Source organism: Lagopus muta, chromosome 7, assembly GCF_023343835.1.
Source record: "Lagopus muta isolate bLagMut1 chromosome 7, bLagMut1 primary, whole genome shotgun sequence".
Lineage (NCBI taxonomy): Eukaryota > Metazoa > Chordata > Aves > Galliformes > Phasianidae > Lagopus > Lagopus muta.
This window is the reverse complement of record NC_064439.1, coordinates 24,863,555-24,890,569: the sequence shown is the minus strand read 5'-3', so window position 1 is coordinate 24,890,569 and position 27,015 is coordinate 24,863,555. Positions and strand designations below refer to the sequence as shown.

Below are 27,015 nucleotides of genomic sequence, written 5' to 3'. Positions count from 1 at the left end.
TTCCCAGCAGTGGTTCAGCTACACCTCACAGAAACACCAAGATGCTGACACAAAAGCTTCAGGCCACTGTAAGGTTCAGCAGGTATTCCCTCCCATCAGTGTCCTTATTTCCATTCCTTTTGGTTTCTCCTCTCATCCTCTCCTTACCCCGTTCCTCGGCCCCCACCAATTCTACCTTGCCTCCTCACTCCTGTTCCCACTGCTGCTGTTGTGCTGAACTCACAGATCTCTTCAAGGCAGCTAAAGATGCCTTTCAGCTAAAGATGCATTTCAGAGGGGTATTTCCCCCCCTGCATTCTTGGTGCTCCCTTGTTTCTCCTTTTACCTACCAACTATTCAGCCTGTTTTCAAGCATCACTCAACTTCTCCCCTCATGTTAGGCTCAGACTTCAGCTTCAAACCCAGTTCACTTGAAGCAGCCCACTCCAAAATCCCTACTAGCCCATTTCCGACCCCATCCCACAACCCACACTCTCCGTCCCAAGGCTGCCACCTGTTTTCTCCCCCGGAGGACCATCCCACTCCCTTGATGACTGGCGGCTTTGCCAGTCACCACCTTTCAGTATTTCCTCGTCGTACCTCGCGCGGTACCCACAGCCCCAGAAGACTAAGGCGAGGAGAGGCTCTCGCTTTTCAGCCGAGGCGCAGTGAAGAGTCCCCGACGGACCCAGCCCGTGAGCCCCTCCCTCCGCCTTCCCTCCGGGCGCAGCCGGGACGGAGGAGGAAGAGCGCGCCGGGCCGAGCCCAGCGCCAGGAAACGGCCGGCCGGCCCAGGCGCCAGCACCGGGCAGCCACCGCCCTCCCGCCTCGGCCGCTGGGCGGGTGGCGGCGCGACTCCGCCCCGCTGCGGGGCTGGCAGAGGCGGCTCCGTTCGGCGCCGTGACGCCGGCGGCGCTGGAACACCTGGAGGGGTGGCGGCGGTGCCTCCGGCTCGGCCCTGCCCTCCGCTCCTCGGCCGCGGGCAAGGTGAGTGCGGAGCAGGGGGCCCTACCGGGCTCCGCGCTGGGACCTGCTGGGGAAACGGGTTCCGCCGGCTGCTGCCGGTGGCGGGCAGCCTCCCCCCGCTGCCTGCCCGCCTGCCCGCCCAGGGGGGGAAGGAGGCGGCGCGGCGGCTGGGCCTGAGGCGCTGGTGCCCTCCGGGTTAAAATCGGCGAGGTGCAAGATGGCATCTTCCCCCTGCCTCCCGCCAGGCGGTTATCTCATCGTGATTATTGCATTTATCCGTTTCTGCCTCCCTTCCTCCCGTACATCCTCCCTGGCTCGGTGCCCACTGGAAGCGGGGAGGATGGGGAGGAAAACGGCCGCTTCTGCTCCGTGGTTTCCGGCTTTGCTGCCGGGTTAAAATTCGGGCTGCCCGCCACTGTGACCCTGGGGCCGTGCCTCTGGTGCCTGCGCAGGGTCAGGTGCACAGCGGGCACCTACAGCTGGTGACACTGGAATAATTGTAACAGAATACTTCTCATTCGGAGCTTGTTTTGTTTGATCTCGATAACCAGACCTGCATCCATCACACTGGTGTGTGAGTGCTGTCAATCTCATACATTGGGTTAGAATAAAAAGAAGAAAATTAGTTAATCAGTTTTTAGTAAGAGGAGAGTATGAAGGGTGCTGTGGTCTTTTTTAGCTTGTAGTACTGTGTACACATTCAGCACCAAGTGTAAATAACTCTCCTATCACCTGGTGCTGTGGGCTCAGGGCCTGTACGAGTCCTTGAGCGTTCAGTTTTGCCTCAGTGCATCCAGTTCTGATTTATAGCTGAGAAAGACAATCTCAGAGGTGCACCGTGGAGTCCCCTGTCCCAGATGGCACCATGTTGATATTCTGGAGCTTGGTGTGAGTGTAGTTCTTCTGTTTGGTTAACTACCATTTTCCTTTATCCACAAGCCTTGCTGTAGAGCAAGGCAATAATTTGTTTCTGGGAAGCACCTGTTCAGGTTTTTCGTTTGTTTTCCTTATGTTTTATTCGTATGTCTTCCTCCTTGAGTTTTGTGCTAATTGGATCTAGTTTCATTTGGACTTGCTCTTGTTCCAGAGCAAACTTCTTGGAAGTAAGCTGTTCTGGTCCAACAAAGCTGTTGTTGAAAGTGTTTGATCACTTTTCCAAAGCGTTGGACAGAGAAAATAGTAGGCTGGATTTGTTTATGGTCTTTCACCTGATTTCCCTGTTAATCTACTCTTTTTCAATTCTATTCAGAGTTCCAGGGAGTGGAAGTTCCTTCTGATAGTGTTTTCTTCCTGGCACTAGCTGAGGAGCTGCAGTTTTGATTCTAGTATTTAGCATGAAGTCTAGGAATGTCTCATTTAGACGTTAACATGTTGAATACCCTATTAGCCTACTGGTTTAACCTTAGTGACTTTATGATTTGAGATTTATGCTAATACTGATACAAAAGGAATTCACCGTAAAGCTATGGGGATCTCTCGTGTAGTGAGGTGCCATAACTGGTAAAACCAGTTGTGTTTTTCCCATGGCAAGTTTTATCTGAAGGTGATGTGGCAGTTAAATGCTGTCAAATCTTGTTTAAAGCTACCTTACTGTTTAAGCTTCGTATGTGAAAGTTATTTCCAGAAGGGTTCAAAAGACAGCGTAGTAAAAAGTCAGTTGCTTGCAACTGGAATGTGCCTGCTTCTTAAGAATGAAAGAAGTGTTTTTAGATGAAAGGGATTTCCTCCATTGTCTTCATGAGAACTGAGATTCAGATATACATACTACTAAAGTTTTGCACATTCAAGAAAATCAGTTCTCCATATGGAAAATTAGTTCTTTACACTTTTTTTTTTTTTTTTTTTGCATAAGATTATATCACTGTAGGAAGTAGAGGCTGAGAGTCACATATTGCAAAGTAAAATTCCATTTGAACCATATTACAGGGCTGTTTGTTTTTTTTTTTTCTCCTTTAGTAGTCTCAAGCATGCCTGTCTTGCCCATTCTTCTGTTCTGCACCCTTTACAAGGCTGCTAAATTGTTCTAATGATTTCCCAAGTAACATTTTCTGGAAGAGCAGAATAATAACAGCTCTTGTCACTCTTAAACTGGTGTTGAAAGCTTTTGGTATGAGTTGGCAGAAAAATGTGCTTGTATCTCAGCTAATGCTAAACATCAAGAAATATCCTCAAAGACTCTTTAATACTTTTTTCAAAGTCTTCTCCAGCAGCATGGCTCTGAAGTTGGTTCTTCAGGATGTTTTGCAGCTGCTTAACTATAAAATCACTTTAAAGACACAATTATGCCATGGGATGCAGAAGCATTAAAATACAAAAGCCTGGAGAGGGCAGAATGTTAAACAAAGAACCCTGTAGTCAAGAGCAGTGGAGACATTTGACCTTTTGCATGTTTCTAGCAGTAGTCTCACAGTAGCTTTTCCTGCGGCTATTGTAAGGCATGGCAAAACGAGGGGCATTTTGACCGGTTATGCAAGCGTTTACGTCAACTTGGGAACTGTCTGTTCCCAGTCACTGAAACAGTGCCCAGGTCCATCCTGTGAGTAGCTTCGTAGGCATCACTGCTGCTTGGGAAACATTCAGCAAGTGTGCCAGGCTCTGAGAGCAATAAAGCACAGTTTGAGAGGGCTGTGCATCTGTCAGGGATATGCAGACTGTATTGATCGTGGTCTTGACTCAAAGTGTAGTGAAAGAAGATCGCCTCTTCTTGTTTTGCTGTGCATGCTATACCTGTTTTGTTAATCAAATTTCTTACCACTGATGTGAAAAGATCTCGTGAGGAATTATAGAGAAGATAATTTTTCCTGTTCTTTACCCTTGCGTTGTTCCCCCTCAGGTATAATAGCACTGCTTCCTGACATCTGCACTGATGAAAAGGAAAGAAAGAGGCAGACTCTTGAGTGTTGACGATGTCAGCAAATAGGGCATCTAAATGAGAGAGGTGTTGGTTTGAACTTTAGAACCATATTTGTGACAGCATAGGTGTGAAAAAGGTTTCATGAGTTTTTGTACATCCTCTGCTTTTTCCATCTGTTCTACAAAGGGAAGGGTTCCTAACATTAACACTCTAGACTGGTTATGGGTAGAACGTGTCAGAGAAACTGTCTTCATATTGTCTTTTATAAACTATGCACAGCAGGTGTTCCATATGGCACTTTCTTTAATAGTATTTGGCCACTAAATTTAAAAATACCATTTTAAAGCTAGAAGAACAAATGCATATTACAAAACAATTGGATAATAATTTCAGAGAAATGAAGTGAATCTGCATTTAGAATGAGATTAAATACTGGACTGCATATATCCCCAGTTTTGCTCATTTGCAGAGTGATGTTAGACCCACCGCTCAACTTCTTCCATGAGACACATACATTACTTATTTACTGTACTTACCCGGTTCTTTCCTAAGGACATTCTTTGCTCAGTGTTCTCACAAATATAAATGGAAAACTAGTAGTCAAGCGGAAGCTGTTGCCTGAGGACAAGCTGATACTATTTGCTGTTCTTGTATTATTTCACAAACAGCTTCTGAAAAATCAGTGTAATCAGAAGTGGTTTAAAATGAGTTTTACGTGTGTCTAAATATCTATGTCTTTCTGTATATAAACAGTGAAAGATTTGTGCGGTTTATTTGGAAAGGACTGTTGTTTACTTGCTGATCAGCCAACTGTGAGTCAAATAGCACTTATTTGAAATATTTTGCTCTGAGACTACATGTACCATGTTGTGACTACACGTTACCATTCTTATGTTCTTGAGATAAAACACTGTTTATAAGAATTTGTTTTTCAGTTGTTAAAAAACCGAAAAAGCAGCTCTGTCTTTCAATTCTATATATGTTGTGCTCTGAGAACATGGAGATTACCCATGCCTGTAAATTTATGGCTTAATACTCTTTGGTATAGTTTGCAGGCACATAGTACCAATATTTAAAAAAAAAAAAAAAAAAAAAAAAAAAGAGGAATGATAGCAATTGATCTGGTCCTTGCACTCACATGGGAGCAAAAATAGGTTTTAAAAACTCAGTGATATTGTCACATTTTCACATCTTCATGTCAGCTGAAACTTATCTCTAGCAACTCTTAATACCAGAAAGCAGTGCAGCTCAGATATATTTATACTCAATTTCAGGGTATAAGTGCATGGTAAACTTCTAATGTGCAAATTTACTGTATTTATCCACAACTGTCTTCTAGTAAATTATACGTACTGAGAATAGAGAAATAAAAAAATTCAAATGATTACAAAAGAAATGAGGCACTGGCTGTCATCCTCAATTTTGACTGCATCAGGAAACTAAGCAGAGTAATTTCCTATTTTAATTGTGCATTCTGCAATAATTATTCCATATTAGAAGCATAATAATTGTTTTTAGAATAAAGTAACTCTTAGAGTACTCAGTGAAGTACCTATTGGTCATCTGCCTTGTGTAGAAATTATTAACAATCAGCTTAATGCACAGTGAAAGGTGGGTCATTACATACTTAATGTTAATAGTTCTGCTAATTTTGCTGGGTCTGTTGTTTGCAGATAGGTCCCCAGGTATTGCTGAAAAATGAAGATCTAGACCTCCAGATTTCTTCATACCTTATGTGTGACTTCTGATGGTTCAAGTCCTTAATCACAGAATCATGGTCATTTATTGTGCCTACTTTTATTACTGTGGCTTGTTCTCCCTGCAATTGATCAGCCTGAAAAAGACAGCAAAGAATGCTATGTAGGCTCCAACTAAATGTAAAATAGGCTCCAGTTTCTATTTTGAGTTCACTGTTGTTGGCTGGTTGGTTTGCTTTGCGTGTCTAGTTGTGTTGGTAGTATTTCTTGTCTTGAGATCTTAAAGGATCAAGACAAACACATAAATGAAATGTTAAGTTTTTGTCAGTCTTTTGTAACCCTCATAGAGAGAAAGAGGAAATGGAGTAAATCATATCAATACGTGTTAGTTTCAGAAGAGTTTGCAGTGAAAGAGAAAATTGGTTCCAGTGGACTCGCATCATGTGCCATGTCCCATGCACAGTGTTAATCGGTGTGCTGGTCAATCTGTTTCCCTGATGGTTTGACTGACCATCATGAAACCCCAGTTCTAAGAGAAGCCAAGTAGAGCAGCATTCTTTCTGTATGACTTAGCCATGTAGCTTGCATGCCAGGTCAGAAACTACCATTTCTGTTTGCTCAGGGAGCAGTAGGGTTCTGGTTTGATTGCTCCCAGTTGCTCCTTGGAGATTCTGTTAGCGGTCTGTGCAGAAGTTTAGAGTTATACTGTACCCCAATTATGTGAAGGGGGTTAAACAGCACAAATTTCTTTCACTCTCATAACCACTCAGGTGCTGGAAAACATCAGCAGTCCTTTTCTGTGTAAAGCATGCTGCTTCCTGGCGCTTCTGTTACAAATGCATTCAACATCTTTTTAGATGTCAGCTCCTGAAGTGGATTGAAGGAGTAATTGCATTTATACATCTTCTCCCTCATAAGACTGCAGATTCTTCTGAGAAGTTGGGGATAGTACATAAGATGTGTCTGAAGGCAAAGGAATAGGCAAAAAGTTGTAGTGGATGGGAGAAACTCTAGTGCCACACTTGCACAACAGTTCTGCAAACTTTCTGAAGTAGTAAATAAATGCATCAGTAAGTAGACTAACAGAATGAAAGTACGGATTTAAAGCTAAGCGTGGATGATTCTGCAGGATTAGAACATCAGTGGTGAGTGTTAAGAGCTTTAGAGGAAAAATTAAATCTTGTCATTTGTCATATCAACATTAACTTATTTTATCTGAGTTGTATTTTATCTGAGTTTATCTAGTGGCAGCTAGTCATGCAGTCAGACAAATCATTATAACTGTAAGTCTAGCTATGTATAATCTTGATGCTGAGTGCCTGTATAGACCCTGACCCCAGTTTTTGCTGTTTCCATGTGTTGACAATGTGGCTAATTCAGAGCCATAGGCCACTCTGTTTGATTTTGCTTGCAAAAGGCAAAGTGATGCATGGTTTGAAGCTCCTGACTCATTGGGTCAGTGTGTTTGTAGACAGATAGAACTGGGACCTGCCTAAGCTTCTTTTTGCAGTGAAAGACCCATTTCCTTGATTCGGTTTGATCACAGCTCTCAGGGAGCAGAGGAGAGGAGACAGGTTGTCAGCCAATAGCTGTTGAAGAGCACAGATGATATTGCTTTCCTCACCTAAGCAGATCACAGATTTTCTTCTCATCGGGTTATTTTACATACATGAAACTAACACTCTTTGCATGTAGAACTCCTAACAATTTTTTGTTTTTGTTTTCTCTTGTTGTTGTCTAGTGGTACTGTACAAATTACAGTTATTAAAAGTTTATTGAGAAATTACTGTTTTAATACAAATGCTTAAGTGAATCAACTGCAATGCATATTTCTTCCATGTTTGTACTTATAAGGCATGGGGACTTTAAAGTGTGGAGAGTTTGATGGAACTAGAAAACCTTCAGAACACTTCAGCTGCATTGAGAGGACAGTAAACTGAGAGCATAGTGCTGATTATCAGTATAAGTGCAAACCCATCTGTCCTTTCTCATGGGCACATCATATCAGGCTTGCTGAATTCTGCTCTGCCTCTCATTCTGTTCTTTCATTCCTTTGCTTCTAGATGCATCTAAGAATATACTGTTCAATTAACTGCCATCCTATGTAACTACATTAGGTCAGTTTTAAATGCTAAATTTCATCTTTAGATCAGCACTTGTAACAGCTGTGCAAGGATTTGAGATCATCTCTTAGTTCTAAGAAGTTGTGATTGAATCCCCACTGTTTTAGATTCAGTCTTCATGGTTGAAAGATTCCTGTTTGTGGTCTCTTGTTGCTTCCTGCTTTCTCCTATAGAATCTGTTGACTGAGGATTAGTGTAAGAGCTACGTAAGCAATGCTCAGCAGAGAACAGATGTTTGAATGGGGAGAAAAGATTTATTTAAAGTTCCACGTAACTGAAAGAGCATTAAGATCTGAATTTCACCTTGCCACATGATGCTTCTTAATTTTCCTTTTCCAGTGAATGTTAAATGTTTCTGAGTAATGTTAATATAATAGATAATATTGTTCAGCTCTTGGGAAACCAGATAACCCATGATGCAGCAAACGGTAGTATAATAAAACTGAAAAAGAGAAGCAAGGCAGTCACACAGAGAACATGGAATGGAGGGGAAGCTTAGGGAATGCTAAAGACTTAATTATTCGAAACATCAAGCTAGCAGTTTCCTTTTTGCAGAGAAGAGTGTTGGCGATCTATTGAAATGGTTTGAGAGGGTGAAAGAAACAGAATTTTCCATGGATTTCCATTTATCATGTGGAACAGAAGCACCATTTGCAAGTGAATTCCTTCCAGCAACATGGCTACTAAAATATCATGTAGGAGAGCAGTGTGATGCAGTAGGCCAGCAATATTATGAAGTTCTTAGTGCATTCCAACCGTTTTGGCTACTTATGTAAATACTTTGTGGGTAAATAGCCTACAGCCCAGACAAACCACCACAAATGCAGAGATGCCATGGCTGGCTGCATGCAGGGTTCCAGCATGCCTTGTTAGCTCTGGCAGCATGCAGTGTGAACGCAGCTATGCTCCTTCCAAAGCCAGGCTGAACTTAGAAACAGCTGGGTGCTATTTCAGCATCCAAGCCAGTGACTGTGCCAGGCCCAAGCTGCCAGGATGCAAGCCTTTCTGGTGCCAGTCCACACGCAGGGGACTGCAAAACATAGTGTTGAGGCCTCCTGTAGCTTTTCAGGGCCAGTGAGGAACTTTAGGGGTTCAGCAGGGCTAATAGGGCCCGGCTCCGTACAGAGATGGATGTTCTAGCACTGTGATCCCTTGTCTTCCAGGTAGATTCCTTGTGGATCAGGCCAGGCTTAGGTTTAGAACTGAAGCTGTGGTAGCATCTGTCTGTCTCAAAACTCTAGGTAGCACTTCTAGAATGAGCACAGTGTGAAGAAGACATCAGATCCGTAACACCTATGCTTGCTGCTGTTTTTTTCCGTATTATTCAGTGTCCCTATCTTTTGTTAGATGTCTTTCACAGAGATAATGAATGTTGCACTGCTCTTTATCATTAAAGGTAATGGAAACTTTCTGAATGAAATGTTTTCCAGTGGGGTGGTGGATGCTATTTTTTTTCCAGGTCAGCATAATATTGTTTACCAAAATGCTTTTTACTCTTAGAGTCTCTCACATCAACTTTCCTGTGGCAAATTAAGTTCAGTTTTATATTTGAAAGTACATGAAGACATAAGTTAATTTTGACTGCAGTTTTCAGGGAAAGTACATTTGCAGTTGCACTCAGATACAAACACAAGAATTCCTGTAGTACTACATCCAGCTACGTCCAGCACAAGTAAATATTCCTGTTTTCCTTTTTGTTTATTTTAATGTCTTTTAATGTGTTAATTAATACTGTTCTCATCTCAGTAAAGCTAAACTGTGATGCTAAAACATGAAATGAAATTAGTATGCAGTCCTGTAAATATCTCAGAAGTGTATCTAACTTACAAGTAACAAGTTCTGTGTAAGTGAAGATCATGGGGCCCAATCTGAGTGCAGTTTTGCGGTCTCGATTAACAGCTAAAAGAATTGCAGAATTGTAGCAGACGTTCTGGTTTTCCAGCCAGTGAGAGAAGTAAAACTCAGCTGAAACATAACTGATTTCTTTATGAAAGTTCCTTGAACAACATCTGAAATGAATGGTATCAAGGAACTCTTTGTGATGGATATTATAGGTGATAAACCACAAACTCAGTCAAAAATCACGTGATTCTTTCTGAGCAACTACAGCTGTTTTCACTCAAGGCCAGCACTCACTGAGCTGTCCCTACAGCCTCAATACTCATTCATACCAAAAGCTGATTCTGCATTGGAAATAAAAGTGACCCAAAGACTGAGCTTCAGCAGTGTGCTGCTTTCGGTTCCCGCTGTTGAACTGCTGCAATCTCTCTGGCAGGCTTATGTCTATATCACCTAGAGGTCTCTGGGACCCTTCTCTCTCAGTGTGATTTGAGTGATACTGCATGCCAGGAGTATAGCAGCCAGTATAGGTAAGACTCCACCCTACATAGCCATATGAAGATGTCTCATCAGTCCTTGTAGCTTCAAACTTCTTATGTGCCTTCATGTCACACAGTGGGTCCAGAAGCACATGCCTTCATTTTCATACCACTAACACAGTTTTCAGGCACTCGAAACTACAAAAATATTGCACAAAGGGCATAGAGGTGTGATGTAGGACTTGGAATGCAGCTGGAAAGTCCTCAGAGTCAAATATAAGGTCAGATATTCAGGAAAAAAGAATGTGAGCTGTGCTTGCAAAATGAGAATTCAATGTCACCTTATCTCTTTTTTTTTTTTTTTTTTTTTTTTAAGGTTGCTGGTTTCTAGGAGAGTAAGGTGAGTGTGTACAGTATTTAAGGTCAGTGCCTTAGACCTGTTCCCCTTGTTGATAGCTACGCTTTGTTCCATATTGTGTGCGTATCATTTTACCTGGATAGGTTGTTCTTTGCTTCCTGTTAAACCAAGCGTGCTGCTCAATAACTGAGTCATGGGTGTGTAATCAAGCCAAATCCTGTGTTCCTATCTCTTGCACATGTTGACTTAAGGAGTACCTGTATTTAAACAATAAAGTCGAGACAGCTATTAGAAAACTGAAATTAACATTGCCTATGCTTTGTAACTCTGTAAAAACTAAAGCAAAGACATGCCTGTTGCTATCCATTCTGCATGTTGTTTGACATGACAGTGCTGTAAGACAAACAGTAATCCAAAGCGGTTCTTTCTTCCTCTCTGTTCTTTGGTCATTGACCTTACCATTTAGCTCTGCTTGGAAGACAGGGGTTATGAATTTTCTCACCATCTCTCCTGCAGCTTATGAGCACTTCACAAAAATTCAATTTCAGGAAAATATCCTGCTCTGTTATAATCTTCCAGCATCTTATGGAACTTCGCCAGGAAGTTTCACAGGTACAGAGAACAGAGAGGCTAGAATCCAGAATCTGAGATTTGGCTCTGTTTGGCTGCAAATGGGAGTACATGTGCTTCACAGTTGCAGGAAGTTCTCAGGTTTGCATAGCCATGTCCGAATCCCTGCAATCTGTGCCAGTCCCATTTCATTTCAGTGCTTGCCATACTGTCTTCAGGCAGTACCTTGTTAGCTATATTGCCAATCATAATTCCCCATTGTAGTCCCTGTTCATTCTCTCCCAAATTAGTGCCAGAGAGTCTTCTCTGGAAGTAACAGAGGAGATGCCAGGTGCTGTTTTCTGTTGTGCTTTTGTTGTTTTTTTTTTCTCTTTTTTTATAAGAAGTGTCTGGCTTGATTTGTAAATTTCGCCTAGGAGGAGTGTGTTCCGTTACTGATGATGTGCATGCCATCTGGACAGCTCACTGAGTATCCAAACTGGAAATGCTAACTTCTAAAATTTAAAATCTAAACACATGCAAATCATATTTCATTCACTGGAATTATGGTGCCCTTCTGAGAAAAACTGTCTGGTGGTTAGATTTCACATCCATGGCTCAAGACATGATGAAGCTAGTTTTTCTCAAAAGTAGATCAGCGGGGCATTGGTAAAACAAGTAGCTGAACTGCACTGTGACTAAAATTCTAGGGGGAAAAAAAAGTTTACTGAGGATTATTCCTAACGTAAACTTTGGGCTTGCTGAGTCAAAAATTGCTTAATTTATGCCAGGTAAACTTATTTGTTTGAAAGGGTTGCTAAAATATAAAAATCAGCAACACCACTTAAATGTGTGTGCCATAGATACAGGTGAGAATTGCGTGTTACATGAGGAAAGCATTTGGTCTGCAAATGGAAAAATCTTCTGTCATAACATGATATGCAAGATGCTACAACATGGTGTGGGAAAGCAATGTTTCTGTTGTCTAACGTGAGAATTATATTTTAAAGATATTTGTATTAACTGATAATTTCTTATTTATTTAGCGTCTGAAGAAAATAAGAAGCATGGATGGTCATAAGTAGTAAGTGCCTTGATCATTTTTTATTATTCTAAAGAGGTAATGGTGTTTGGTGTGCTGATTTGTCACTGCCTGAGTCTATCGTGCGTTTTCTGGCATCTAGTATTTATATGATCGCTAGTAGATATTTTATTTAAAAAGAATAAAAACAGAAAGTGAAAAACTGCCAACTTCCTGAAGAATGGAAAACAAGTGAATTGACTATAAAGCTAAAAATTGTGTGCGTTAAAAATTTCCTGCCTAATGGTAGGAAGTATATAAACCATCTTACTTCAAGAGATATATCTGTTATTAACAACCAAATAAAACTAGATCATTCTTTTAGTTATTTTTCTCATTGTTTAGTGAAACCTAAGTATACCTGTGATTGTTTGACATGAAATCCAAACAAAAATTTTAAAAGATGTTGACAAAAGCCTACCAATAAAAATTATCCACCAAATATTTCATTAGATAATGAAAGCTTTATGTAGATCACTCTGGAAATAATGCTTCCTGTTTATTTCCATGGAAATAACAGATACAAAGAACATAATAACGCTATTTGATAGAGCAAATTCTCAGCTATAAAACACTAGATCTCAACACAGTCACCACCAATAGCTATGCATTTTCACCAGAGATGAACAAGCACCTGCATGCCATGCTCTTAAAAATCTGCCCCAGCAGAGATTTTACTACTGCTATGACGGTGTTACTGATAGGAAAATGTTGCTCATGCAGTCCAACTTTCACGGTACTACCAGGCACTATTTGGTCTCCATGAACATTCAGCATAGACTCGATGTATGTTATTGAATGTTATTATTTTTCCACATGGAGGAATTCTGTTCCACACCATTGCTTCATGTGCACTTCCATATCAGATGCTATTTTGTCAGACTGCCTCTCTGCTGCCATCTGTCTCATGGCAACAACATGTAATGGCATATTGCTGAGGAGGTACAACCTCTACTGCCATACCACCAGCATCCACCTCTGAAGACATAGGCTGACGTATTGAAAGGCACTGATAGGAGGCATTGATTTATGAGCAAGCCTTGTATAATCACATTAAGAATAAGCAGGAGCCAGATATTTCTCCAAATGACATTAGTAGTTGAATTTGTCTGTGGTAGATGATTGCGTTCTTCATCTCTCTCCAATTTCTTTATCTGTGTAATTCAGGAATCTCTATTAATCCCAGAACTTTTTTTTTGTGATCTTGCATTAGTAGCTCATTTTTATTCTTCCCTGCATATCATCAGAATTTCCAGTGATCTCAAACAAGGCAGCTATTAAGGGAGGTTGACATCAAATGAATTATGGTGTTTTCTTCAGTTGACCAGTGAACTGAGATACCAGTTATTTGCACAGCTGCAGCATAGATTAAAACACACAACTGGCACGTAGCTAGGGCTTTAGTACTGCCACATAATTGGTTCAATTTTACTTTATTTATTTATTTATTTTCTTCTTTAAGGTAATATTACACTGTTCTTACTAGTTAAACTATTATATTCAGCTTTCTCATAATGCAGGGGGATTTGGCAAGGATCTAAATGTCCTTGTCATTTATTAGATATTGTAAATTTTGTCTTTTAGAGGTGCAACATCAGTCAGGTCAGTATAGATTTGACCTAATTTGGTAGGCTGAAGTTGCCAGAGTGCATGTATTTGTGCAGAACTACATATGAAATGTCATGTTTGGCATGCATTGTTTATTTTGTCCTGTAGCACCAAAGTCTTTTATTCTAAGCTTAGTAAAATTCATAAATGAAGCTCTTTGGGCTGGTGCTTGGGCAGAATTAAATGAGTGACACCTTTTTCTTTTTGTGAGAATTTGAGGACAAAGCCAAGAAATGCAGCGTATGTATGCATTTTGAATGTTGTCTTTGCTCATTTCCAGTTAAATTTCTTATCATCCATTTGGTGATTGGCTGCCTCTTAATTCACTGATTAGAAATAATTGAACCAAATGGCATATCCCTGTCAAACAAAGTTCCTTTTAAAGTTACAGTAACTGTGTAGGGTAGCACTGCCACCCTTTTTAGGAATATGTGCACCAAAGACTTTAATTTTCCTAGTATTACATTTTACAAACCAATTATTTCTCATGAGCTGCAGTGATTTTGCAGATAATAATAGTGTAATTTTTGCAGAAAATAATAGTGAAATAACTGTTACTGAAAGAGATCAAGATTTCATTGAGAGACTGTATTTTCTATGCTTCATATGGTTTAAACATATTGTAGAATATGCAGTTTGTGTTTATGTTATACTTTTCTATTGGTTTTGCTGGAGGAATGCAATGCAGAATCATCTGCCAGTAAAAATTCTCCCCCCTCCCCCCCCATAGGGGGGAGAAAGAAAAAGAGACAAATATTCTTTTTTTATTTATGCAATTTCTAAAAATGACAATGAAGAGTGTAACTTCATTCTTTACGTGATATTCTTTAAATGATCTCTGTGAAATCCTGACACAGCTTAAATTGCATGAAAATAGCAGTTCTACTAGTGCTGTTTGGAACTTTCCTGTTAGTTGTATAAAAACGAATTTTAATTCAAGGGACTATAAATTATTCTATAATGCATTGGGAAGATTTTTTAGCAATTGATTATTTGGCAATATTACGTGCCCAAGGCATTCAGATTAAATGCAATGTATTATTTTCCAAAGGAGGATAGGAAATATTGGTGGAACTTGTACCGCTTTAATAACTTTGTTACTAATGCATAATGAGGAGATGCATATTAGAATACACATGCATAGATATACGTGACGTATTTTATATGAAATATATTAATATAGTCTGTTAGATTTACTTTTTCAGCATCATGTTGAAGTTCTGTTGTTTTGTTTCTTAATATTTTAGCAATTATCCAAGAGAATTTTATGACCAATATGCTCAAAGCCAAGAAAAATCTGTGGTTAATAAAATGCAACAGAAATACTGGAAAACAAAGCAAACCCTTATAAAAGTCACAGGAAAAAAAGAAGATGAACATGTTGTGGCTTCAGATGCAGATCTGGATGCAAAACTAGAGGTTTGTAATGTCTGAGTAATAACTATTCTCTCACAACTTCTAAGATGTTTTAATTTCCATCAAGTCTCTAAGATATGTACCTATACATACTGTATGATAATCTATATAGATTTTTATCATTGTTTTTGTACAGTATCCTTTCCAATTTTGGACAAAAGTACTTAGGGAGACACAAGGAATACAGTGGCATTTTTGTAAGACAAAAATTTATTTGAAACCTGACATGTCTCATCTTATTTTCAGGTTTTGGTGGCAGGCTTTTTCTGTTGTCAAGAGAAACGGGAGATCATCCTTTGTTTATTATCAGGAATTGGTGCATAGTGCAGTCTGCTCTCTGAGGCTTTTGTATAGATTACTGTTTGTGAGCATGTGAAAAGGCAGTTCCTGAGTTTTTAAAGAGTAACTGGGAGATGGAATCCTGATGAGTGGCAAATACAGTCCTGCTGTCAGTACCCTCAGCTACGCTGGAAGAGAGCCAAGGTTCTACAAAGTGAAGAGCCTAAACATCTTTGGCTAAATCAAAAAAAGATAGATAATGGACTTCTGAAGTGTAATAACTGGGTTATTGTCTAGCTAAATTTCAATTGTATTGTTCTTAGAAAATCACTGAATTAGGATTCTTGGTTTTTTTTTATGTGTTTATGATGAAGTACAAGAAACTTACAACACCTAAATATTTGTACACTAACTGTGGTAGTGATAACTGACATATCTTAGAGGATTCTAGGCATGCATGTGGCTTTCATGATAGGTTTGAAGTGGGAAGTATTGTTGTGAAACAAGCTAGAGAGGCTGAAACAGTATTTTATAAATATGGACACCTGAGTTCTTGTGGTTATTGTGTTGCAGATTCATCAGACAGGACACTTTGTTACCTCATGTGGGATTATAAATAGGTTACTTTGTTTACAAGATTAAAAAAAAAAAAAGTTTTAACTTAAGCAGCTTTTCAACTGCAAGTCATGCTCTCTGCTTAAAAGACAAGGTCCTAGTGTACATAAGGAGGTTAAGCAGGTGCCAAAGGATGACAGTTACTGCGCCAACAGTCCATTTTGCTATTATTTGCATGGTACTTAAAATAACAAAGTTGAAGTTGAAATTGCAGGTTTTAGATGAACAGAAAGAAGTGGTAATTTCTGTTTTCCTGTTAATTCTCAGAACTTAATCAAGAATGATGTTTTTTCTATACTTTCTTAGGAAACTGCTGCTTTATCATTTTGTCTAGAAAACCAGAGCTGTGACAGTAAGAAGTTTACTTTAAAATCAAAAATTTTACTGTTGGCATAATCATATGAATTTGTTCCACTTTCCTTTGTGGTATTAAAAATTTAATATACTTATTGCCCCTTAACATGTCTCAGTGAAACTGCAGATAGGCATTTTGCTAACCTCGTATTTTGTTGGAGGGTGTTCAAAAACAAAGATTAGTATGTCTTCATATGTATCAAAAGGTATTAACTAAAAACAAATCATTAGTACTTTGGTTGAATATCGACTGTTTAGTCTGTTTCCAAAATGTATTTTGTCTTTATTTTCCTTCTGTATGTTTTGACTGATCTGTCTATATAGTTTCAATGGATAATGTGATTGAAAGAAATACACAATTAAGGCAAATATACTTTCAAAAGGGAAAGGTTACTCAATATTTAAGAAGAAAATACAAATTCCTAGTATTTGAACAAAAGTTAAGATAAGCTTTTTTGTGTGTTTTAATCTTCAGTGTTTCTTGCATACGCTTAAAAATATTTTTGTTCACTCTGGTTTAATTCCAGCTGTTCCATTCAATTCAGAGAACATGTATGGAGCTGTTGAAAGCAATAGAACTTTATCAAAAAAGGATTTGTTGTAAGTATGATCAAATACTGTAGTTAAAATGATAAGGAGATCTGCAATATGGAATCATCTAACAAGTGAAAAAGTGAAAATGGAAATGGGGAACTGCTGCTTTAATCCTAGTTAAAGATAACATTCCTTGTGGTCACCTAAATGTAGATTTGCTTAATTGTTAATAAATCTCCAAGTTCATGTTAAGTTTTATATTTGATATTACAGTGATACAAAGCAACAGTTATGTGGGATAGCTTGATTTTTGAGGCTTCTTTTCTATTACATTACATGGACTATCTAAATTCAGAACTGTTTTGCATTAGAAATTAACTGTTCTGAATTCTTGTGTTTTTATCAAGATTGACTATGAAGAACACTGGTCTTATTACTAGTTTTATAATTAACTGATCCATGCTATTATGATGAATTTGATTATGCTGACTTGGCTTCAACAGGTGGACGTCAATTATTAGTAGTCATTAGTGAGAGACAGGAACTTCATTGGGAAGTTTCAAACAGCAGGTTGTATTAAAAGACCTAAGAAGTTTTCTTCCATTGACATTTTTGACTTTCTGCTGCTGTGGTTTCTGGCCTAGAAAAGTAAATCAACTTTGGAAACACCTTTAAATTTACTTTTTTGTGGTTCAGTTTTATACATATTTTCTCCACTCTTTCCTTTTTCTTTTGCCTATCCAAAGAAGAAGTTGAGAGATGACAAGATGTTTCAGGATATTGAGTAAAACTGTAATGCAGACTAGTAGTGTATTGGAGTTCAGATGTATTCCACAATAGCAGGTGAAATTTCCTTGACAAAGATGTGCATGCAGCACACTCTGTCGTAGTGTGCTATGAGTCTGCAATATGATTGTCAGTGTTTACCAGAGTGACAAGAGAACTTCAAAACATCTTTCAATATATTGGAGCATTCTCCTCATTGAGCCTGAAAGAAATAGGTGCTATTGAAGACAGCCAATTTGAAAGACTGTTAGATGAGGCCACCGTTAAATTTTTTTATAAGGATTTGAGATCGTAAAAACTTACAGTTCCAAACTGGGAGTAGTAACATGTCAATATATAACCATATACTTTTGTTTATCCTCTTATTTAAAAAAAACAAATTCAAGAGTATTATTTAAAATGTGAAAAATCCTAGAGTTCTAAAAATGGTCCTGCAAAGTAATTTGAAAATAAATGCTGTTTAACATAAGTTACTAGATTTTTCGTAGTAAAAAAAGTCAGTAATCAAGCTTGGAAAAACAAAGACCAGATTAGATACTACAGTTATGCCACTTTCGGGACCTCCATGTAATCCAACCTTGATTATTTATTTATGTATTTATTTATTTATTTTTGTTCAAGAACTAAGTAGCATGTTTTTTTCTTTTGACTCTTGGCACTAACAAAATAGTGGTTCTTGTTAAATACAGGAAACTCATCAAATATTCTGATTTATAAATTCAGAAAGTCCATGAAATTAATTTTTCTGTGCTGCTTGGATTTGGAGTGACTTAACCTATTTGATGTTAGGCCAGTTTAAAAGCTGTTAGTAATGTTTTAAATGACATGTTTGATCACTCGTTTATTTTTCATTAGTTCTGTCTCAGGAAGAAAATGAATTGGGGAAATTTCTTCGGTCACAGGGTTCTCAGGATAAAACGAGAGCAGGAAAAATGATGCAAGCAACTGGAAAGGCCCTCTGCTTTTCTTCTCAGCAAAGGTATGTATGTCTGAATTACCATCTGATCACATGGGATAATGGTAGTTCATTCATCACTGCTGTAATTGATTTTACCACTATAGATATGTGAGGAACAAAGTGGTAAGAAATTTGTTATTGACCAAAACTGTCAAAGTACGGGTAATATTTCTGGCTTGCTGTGAGTACTTTTGCCAAATCTGTTTTCTGTCCCCTGGGCCTGCTGTGTCTCTGGATCTCCAGATTCCTCCACTTATGCCTGTTCAGCTCAGCAGTTCTGAAGCTATATGTGTGCTATCTGCATGGCCTGTCTGGCAGTGGGGCAGTAAAGGAGCTGGTTCAAGTCTCTTTCCTGCTTAGCTGCAATTCTCATTATGTGGAAAAACACTGCAGCATTCCTATTGTGGGGAGATGTCTAGGTCCTGAGAGGGGTAGGAGGTGGCTTTTTCTGGACCATAGAGTCTCACACCTCAAGGAAACAAAGCCATTTCCTGCTTTAACCTTACAGAAAGAATCTCAAGGAAACGTCCTGCTGACCTTACGTAGATTGGGTAGGAGCAGATTAGTATAATGTGAAGGATACAGGGGGGCACAAACACGCAAACTTCTGCTTTTCTGTAGAGTTTTCAATGTCTCACTGACTGTGCTTTTTCAAAGGGTTTACAAGCAACAGTACTTGATGTTGTTGGGTTTCATTATGTATGTAGGATTTTGTGGTTTGTTTTTTCCATATTAGTACTATGAAAGATTTAAATTTTCCATCAGTCAGAAGGGAAAGTTCAGTTTCATGACAAAGGAAAAATCAAATTTTCTACTCCTAAAGGATTTGGGGAGACTTTTAATTATCATGACACTTTCCAGCTTTAGCTGAGCAGTGCAGCTGTTTGGCTCAAAATAAAAAGCTCACCTACCAAGTACTGAGGATTTCATGTTTATCTTGGGCTACAGTTTGGTCATTAGCACATCCAGGAACAGCCCTGAGTAAGATCTTCAGAACATATGTAAGATACCTTTGAGCAAAACCCCTAAATGTTTGCTTTTTTAAGTAGCTCAACATTTTTCACAAATCACACTGTATAGTCTGTCCATGTAAAGTGAATTTTTCATTTGAATGACTGGTTAGGTATTTGTAGAATTGAAGAAAAATGTACATTATACCCAAAAAAGACCCAGTAAGAAGTTCACGTTTTATTATATCTCTTAAATGTACATCAAGTAAGATGTCTTTCAAATTTATTTCCCATAAAAATAAAAACAGATGTTTGTCTTTCTTTTCTTCTTGAGCCATCTTCAAGCTCATCTTGGAGTGAAAATTGTTCGTACTTATTTTGAATGCCAGTAGCAATCCGGAGATCAAGTAAATGAAATTTGCTGGCTATTGGAGCTGAAATTAGAGATTCTCTTAGGCCTAGGAAGTCCCTAAGTGACAAATTAAACTAGCTCTACACTGGTGTGGAACTGATTGAACCCATTCCAGTGAGGTGGCTGCTGGCAAGAAACAGGAAAGCAGAAGCAGCAGATGGAAACATGGCAAAAGTTGGAGTAATTCTGTCCCATTAGGAGCTGAAGTGATGGCATAGGGAAGACAACAGTGTCCCCTGCTGCCTCTCCGAAGTGTAGTATCTGAAACAAACATTTAAGAAAATCCCTAAAATCTTCCCAATGATAAATATCCTTCAAAAGAATTGTTTGGATTCCTCAAAATAAAGAAAAATGAATCAGTTAGTTAGGCACCTGACTGATTACTTCTTTGTTTACATGTATATATGAAGATTAAAGGCTAATAGAAATGCTTTTTCTGAAGCTTAACATGACTATCTTGATGCATCTGTGGTATGTATCCAGTAATAAAAATGACTTCAGGTATATTCTTGCACTTGTTAAATGCAACTTGCAAAGAGGAAAGTTAAAAAAGTAAATAAAAGCATGTTAGCTAAATAAAATATACACATTAACCAAAGTATCTTTTCCACTTGCATGAGGAAGTGAAGGAAACTATGAAAGGCTGCTACTTGACTAGGAGAGCTGGAAATACAAAACTATCAATTTTGTGTATATTCCCAACCAATCTGTTCAACTATCTAAACACAGAGTAAAAATTGAGTGAATTCTTTTTTATTTCTGTCTTTTGATTACTAGCAAAGTATCAGTAATTATATTAATTTGTGTGCCTTTGCAGAATGACTTCCTTCCCCTCATTTCTTCATGTCTTCCCCAGATTAGCACTGCGTGCTCCTTTGACTAGGTTATATCAAGAAGTGGAGACATTCAGATATAGGGCCATATCAGACACGTGGCTGACAGTAAATCGCATGGAACAGTATCGAACTGAATACAGAGGAGCTCTGCTTTGGATGAAAGATGTGTCTCAGGAACTGGATCCAAATCTTTATAAGCAGATGGAAAAGTTCAGGAAGGTATGACATTTCTTGTAGTTTCTTAGAATGGGATGCCTGATGAAGCAGTGAAGCATGATTTTGATTGTTCTCAGGAAGATATAACTCTGCAGTGCTAAAAAGGCCATTAAACATAACTGATCTTTTTCCGTGTGACAGAACTCCAATTAATCTGATATGGAATACGATATCCTTCAAAGAAGAGTAGGCTGTAAGGGAAGATATGGTAGTAAGAAATAGCATTTTTCAGTAGTCAATTTAACTTCATCTTAAATCTTTATAATATAAAATATATGTTTTAAAGAAGGCTATCTAATTTTAAATACTTAGCTGTGGTACCTGAATGACTAATTGAAGAAGGTGTGTCTGCTTTCATCTGGGAAAGGAAAATAGATTTTTGTACCTAAAATGGACAGAATAACAGAAATGCCAGTATCCGCTGATAAATCTTTGGGTGCAGTTAAAAGCAGGATTATTCGGAATGGAATGGTGTCAGATTTAAGGGAGGAGTTCCATATGCAGTTCAGCGTGATTCCTGGGCAACAACTAACCATTAAAACTGTTAAGAATGCACTCTCCATAAATTGTCTTCCTTCAGTGTCTCTCAGGTTGACTATATTCCTCCCCTGCCAATCACAAGTCACAGAGGATAGTCTACAGATTTGCTGCCAAATGTGAGGATAGAATTTATTTGGGTTGATCCTGATCAGGAATGCTCAGGAGGCCCTTGCATGTATTAGTTGAAGGACTGGAACTTTTCTTAAGACAATCCTTGTTCATTAATGGCTTGAGCAGTCATCTTTCTGTGACTGGAAATGTTTGGAGATGAAAGGTGCATAATTTGGAGTTTAAAAACTTGAGTGAGCCATCCTAATGGAAAAGAACTGGTATGTATCTAGACTGTACCATTTCTTGTAAACTGAAATGGTGACAATAGCAATTAAGAAAGGGGTGGAATAGATGAAATTCCAGCTAGCCATCTAATCTTTATTTAATATACTTCAGTTCAGGATATTCCTGTAAGTATCGTGGCACCAGGCAAGTATTTTATTATGCCTTGTGGGAAATGTTTATAATGGCAAGTTCTTACAGGTAAAATAATTGGTATGGTCTTGGCGTCAGCCAATTGCTTATGTGTAATGTTTGATTTATTAGAAAAACACTTAAAAAATGGAATGTTAGAATAAATAAAGTAGTGCTGGTAATGGTCATACGAAGTTGACTTATAGCTTTCTTGAAAAACAAATGCTATGGAAGGTATAAATTATGTAAATGGCAAAGTAATTAAAATAATTTATGCTTTGACTCATGAGCTGTGCATTTAAAAAGCTGCATGTGAAATTTCAGTCCTCTTGTGTTACTGTGCTTCAAGGTCAGCAAAAATAAAGTCTTTTTAAACTTAGAAGTATTTAGGAAAATTTTCCTATTTGTACCATGTTAAATATATTGAAAAGTTTGCAAGTCTAAAATGAGTTATATTTTAGCAACAAAGCAAATCATTGATGTGTTCGATGTAGATGCTAAAATTCTGTAGCATTGCCTTGAATACCTCAAAAAATACTTAAAGAATGTCTTTGAACCTTTCTTTCCTCTGGCCGTCGACAGAAAACCTTTCAGATCACATAGTATTGTAGAGAACAAAAACCTCTATGTTTTGCAGCCAGCAAAGTAAAGAATGCTGCTGGTATCAACTTTCCTACATGTTTTAACACTTGCAGAAGTTAAACTTTTTTCGTTTTTGAAAAACATTACCAAAGCAAAACCCATAAGTATAATTTACCTAGGTAGCTGATGCTGAACAAGGCACAAGTTTGTTTTTAGTGCTTTGGGGTTGTAGTAGATAAACATAACAGATGGTAGGTACTTCATCTCAGATAATTATAGAAGTTATTTTTATTCTCTTTTTGTTATATTCTTGCTTGCAGATCTTGATTGTACCATAGTGTGGCAGTGTAATGCAGAGCTTTTAAGGCTTATTTTGGATCTTGCAATTTAATTCATGCTTAACTTTGTGAGAAAAATACCATAATTACAGATGTAAGATTTTTTTAGTTCTCAAATATGCCATCACCAGTGAGAAATGTTTGATCTGGAGTTTCTTATGTAGTGATACACTAGCAAGTGGTTAATGGAGCTGATCTGAGAGAGCATTTGAAAAAAAAAATTCTTCAGACTTTGTGTTGTGAAAATGCTATGTGCTACTTCAGTAAGTGTCTTTAATTTTGAGTAAACAGTGCTGGTATAGAGATCTTTAATGTACCCAGTGCATCAGCACTATTTATATCACTTGATTATAGAACTGTTTTTCAGTTGTGTAGGCCTTCATAATATAAATACATCACTATGTGTACAGAGGCAGTACTTGTTTCAGGAGACCAAAGCTAAATCAATCCAGATGGGCTTTTCATACCTCAGAGTAGCTAAGGCTAAAAGATCAATAGTTGAGTCAGTATTTTCAGAGCTGATAAAATCTGAGTTAAAACATTGGTATTTTTGTAGCTCTCTTTCAAAGCAGTGAGGTACTTGAGTTTTCTACTGCTATTTCCAAGACGTTGCTGTAAATACAATAGATCCAGCTATACTGCCACTTTCAAAGTGTTCGGTGTTGTTTTTCCAGCAATAACCCACAGAACAAACTTTTTACCTTGTTACATGAAGATATTCTTGTGATTGTTACTACTTAAGTCAAACCAAGGAAACAGGTAAAGTGTTTACTTCTCCCCACAGTGTTCTATAAACACTATGCACCTCCACTGGGTTTTTTTTTTGGGAGGTTTGTTGTTCTTTTTATTCTTCCTATAAACTAATTATAAATGACAGTTTACGTGAGTGAATAGTGACAGGACAAAGGGGAATGGTCTTAAACAAAGGCAGGGGAGATCTAAATTAGGTATTAGGAGGAAGGTTTTCACTCAGGATGTGGTGACACACTGAACAGGTTGCCCAAGGAGGCTGTGGAAGCCCCAGTCCCTGGAGGCATCCAAGGCCAGGCTGGATGTGGCTCTGGGCAGCCTGGTCTGCTGGTTGGCAACCCTGCACATAGCAGCGGGTTGAAAGTAGATGATCATTCTGGTCCTTTTCAACGCAGGCCATTCTATGACTCTGTGATTCATGGATACTAAAGCACAGCTATAAATATAGTGGTCTTTCATCCCCAGTTTCACAGAATCACAGAATTGTAGGGGTTGGAAGGGACCTCCAGAGATCATCGAGTCCAACCCCCCTGCCAAAGCAGGTTCCCTACCAGTGCTTTGCTATGCAGTACTGTGATATTTAAAGTAACTTCATTGAGATAATATTCATTCACCAAATTTACCACCATTGATTAGGATTGTGAGTTTGTTAAGTCTTGGCTGTTCTATCTGTCTGTTGACTGCACCCTGCAGTGTGAGCTCTGCTGTGATACTGTAAGATTACAGACCAAATAGCCCAATGGTGGTCCCTGAATCTCCTCACTGTAGCTCTGAAAATATAAAGATTTTCCATGAGTTTTCTGCCTATAAGGAACACAGAAGAGGCTGTTTGGTTCAATTTTACTTAGCTAAGCTATCTTAGATGTTTTGATAAGAATGTTTATTTCACACTGTATAAACTAGACATTACAGTATCTCCTGGAACAGGTTAAAAAATAAAAATTTGAAAAAATTCTCATGCTGAACTTTAATTATATGAAAAATCGTTTAGATGGCAAGATATATATAATACTACATTGGTAGAACAAATTAATCATTACTGTATATATGGGTTTTTGTTTCATCCTCTTTCTGCTCTTTGCTTCCCTTTGTTCTGAGGTTCAAGCCAAAGCTGAAGTGGCTTTGTAAATGCACAGAGCTTTGTAAGTACTGGGATGCCTCAGGCAAGCTGTGGTGTAGCAGTGTACTGAGAACTGGGTATGTGGAGGCTGGGGCTCTGTCATGGTTCAGTATACCTGGAACTGTTTGCCCCAGGGGTGGAAACACAATCTGTAAACTGCTGATGGCTCAATTTCTCCTTGTTGCATAGTCCCCTCTGCTTTGCAAGGATCTCTGCTTCTGTATGAACCAAACAGTGGGAGGGAGATGAGGTTGAAACTGCAAATAAGCAGTGCATGGGGTGTTTGCTGCAGAGCTTTGTGAATGCTGTGAGATTCATCCGCTTGAAATACAGTGCAAGCCCTATGGTACTGAGATAGCAGTGATATATCTCTGTAAAGCATTATATATTAGATTGGAGTACTGTCTGGAAGAGGAGTAGTTTCTTGATCAGCATGTTTGTGGGAACCATGGGGACAAGTAGTACGGAGTATGCTGGGCCTCCTTGTTCAGGGAGATGAGATAGTTCGAGGTGCAGCATTGCAGGGTAGAGTCTACTTTAGTGTGCTGAAGAGCTGGAATACATCCTACCATGGAAGAAAAGTGTCAGTACATTCCCACTTTCCCTAAGGATCTTAAAAATTATAAGTCCCTTAATGTCTGACTGTTACTTTGCAGTTGTGAGGAACTTGCAAGCTTGCAGCTGAACTGTGAGATGAACTGGGGGCAGTTCATCTCAAGTTCTTCATAGTAGTAGGACTCTATATATACTTGAAACAAAATGATTGTCCTTAAGTGGCATTTTAAACATAAGTCTGGCAAGAGAAAGGGAAAGCAGTAAGAAAAAGGAAAACTCAAGAAGAAGACATAACAATCATTTAGACTGTTGTTCTTATAAATATACTCATGCAGGGAGTAGCTGATCAGCACAAGTTCTCTGCTGGATGTCTTTTAGGAAAGAAGTTAAAGCTTGTATGGATGCCTGGGGAAGAATGAGAATCTAAATAAATTCATTGATCAAAAGGTCAAAAGGGAAACATCAGAATGTATATATTGTAAAACCCTAGCAAGTCTGGATAAGATGCATCTGCCACAGCTTTACAGGAAGGCTTTGGAGGCTGTTGACACCCCTACGTCTTTGTTCTTCTACTGCCTCCCTGCCTATCAGCTCAGCCTGGTGTGAGAGCAGTTTGGCTTGTGTGAAGCTGAAGGGGCTGTCCCATGTTACAGCATCATCTCTAGCTCTCCGTATTCCAATCCTCCTTTAACACCAGAGCTGCAAACAGCCCTGCAAGACTGGAGGCACTGTGGAAATGTGCTTAAGGATTATTTTTTTAATTGTCTGTTAAACTTAAATCTCCTGAAGTGCTGAGGAAGTGGAAAAAATCTAAGGAAAGGATAAAAGACAACTAATATGGTACTGATCTTTTGAAACAAGAATGAATTTGACAGTTCACATCCTTGTAAAAATAATTTCAGTTTGTGGTAAAATAATGAAAAGAAAATCTGTAGGCATTTAGAGAGTAACAAAATGAGGAATAGTGAACAACACAAGTTTGTAAATAGCTTTACAGAATTTTGTTATTTTGTGGTTCTATTCAAATTATGAAAGTAGTAGAAAAAATACATTGCATATAATAAATCTGGATTGTTCAAAAGTGCTTACTGAGAAAATGAATTTAAACTTGCATTAAATAGTAAGTGCACTTAAGAGCTGAGACTGTTGGTTGAGGAACACTAAACAAACTCATAGAAAATAAAGCTAGAAAATATGTTGAAAATCAATTAGTCTGTTTTCCTACCATGACATGTGCTTTTGTAATACATTTTCCAAGTGATTTTGCTCATCTAGTAAATGAAATTCAGTTGAGGGTGATAGTCTTAAAAGTTTTGTGGATTTTCATGGTGTTCTAGTTTAATTATTTACAAGTCAACTGAAAGAAAATGTGCTAAAGTTAATTACTTCTGCAGATGATATTAAGCTGGAAAGTGTTTTGTTTTTCCAAGTAGCAAAGTATACCAGCATCCCAAAGAAAAATGTCTTTTGGCATTTGCAGTCAGAGTGGTGTAATCAGTTGGATGAGGCTGCTGAATCACGGCCTGAACCTCTGATTGATCACCTGAGGTGAGCACTGAGTCAAGCCACAGGAGCACAGGCAATTCACCTGTGCTGCAGGAAGGGGTGGAACCTGGCTGCACCTCTCCTAGACCCATTTAAGAGCTGACTGCCATTGGGAAGGATCTATTCTGGAGATCAACTCCACTGGAGTTTCCTATGTGAGCCCAGGATAGGGTGAGTGTCTTTTTCTGCTCTAGTATAATAATTACATAAGCTAAGCTTTCAAATATACTA

At 38.5% G+C, this 27,015-nt stretch overlaps 1 protein-coding gene and 1 long non-coding RNA gene across 6 annotated transcripts in view; one reads left to right on the top strand and one right to left on the bottom strand.

Annotated features, from left to right (window-relative positions):
- Window positions 1–688, bottom strand: part of LOC125695778 (uncharacterized) — a 31,913-nt gene extending 31,225 nt beyond the window's left edge. Inside the window, exon 1 of the long non-coding RNA XR_007378060.1 lies at window positions 580–688. This is a non-coding gene — a long non-coding RNA (uncharacterized LOC125695778). The remainder of the gene's footprint in view (window positions 1–579) is intronic.
- Window positions 689–853: 165 nt separating this feature from the next.
- The window catches only part of ICA1 (islet cell autoantigen 1), a 70,419-nt gene continuing 44,257 nt past the window's right edge, over window positions 854–27,015 (top strand). For all 5 annotated transcript variants that reach the window (XM_048950689.1, XM_048950692.1, XM_048950690.1 and 2 more), the window contains exons 1-7: window positions 854–966; window positions 10,314–10,337; window positions 11,891–11,928; window positions 14,781–14,952; window positions 16,725–16,797; window positions 18,373–18,496; window positions 20,694–20,892. In XM_048950689.1, the coding sequence (XP_048806646.1) occupies window positions 11,912–11,928; window positions 14,781–14,952; window positions 16,725–16,797; window positions 18,373–18,496; window positions 20,694–20,892 (585 nt within the window). In that variant the 5' untranslated portion in view covers window positions 854–966; window positions 10,314–10,337; window positions 11,891–11,911. The remainder of the gene's footprint in view (window positions 967–10,313; window positions 10,338–11,890; window positions 11,929–14,780; window positions 14,953–16,724; window positions 16,798–18,372; window positions 18,497–20,693; window positions 20,893–27,015) is intronic.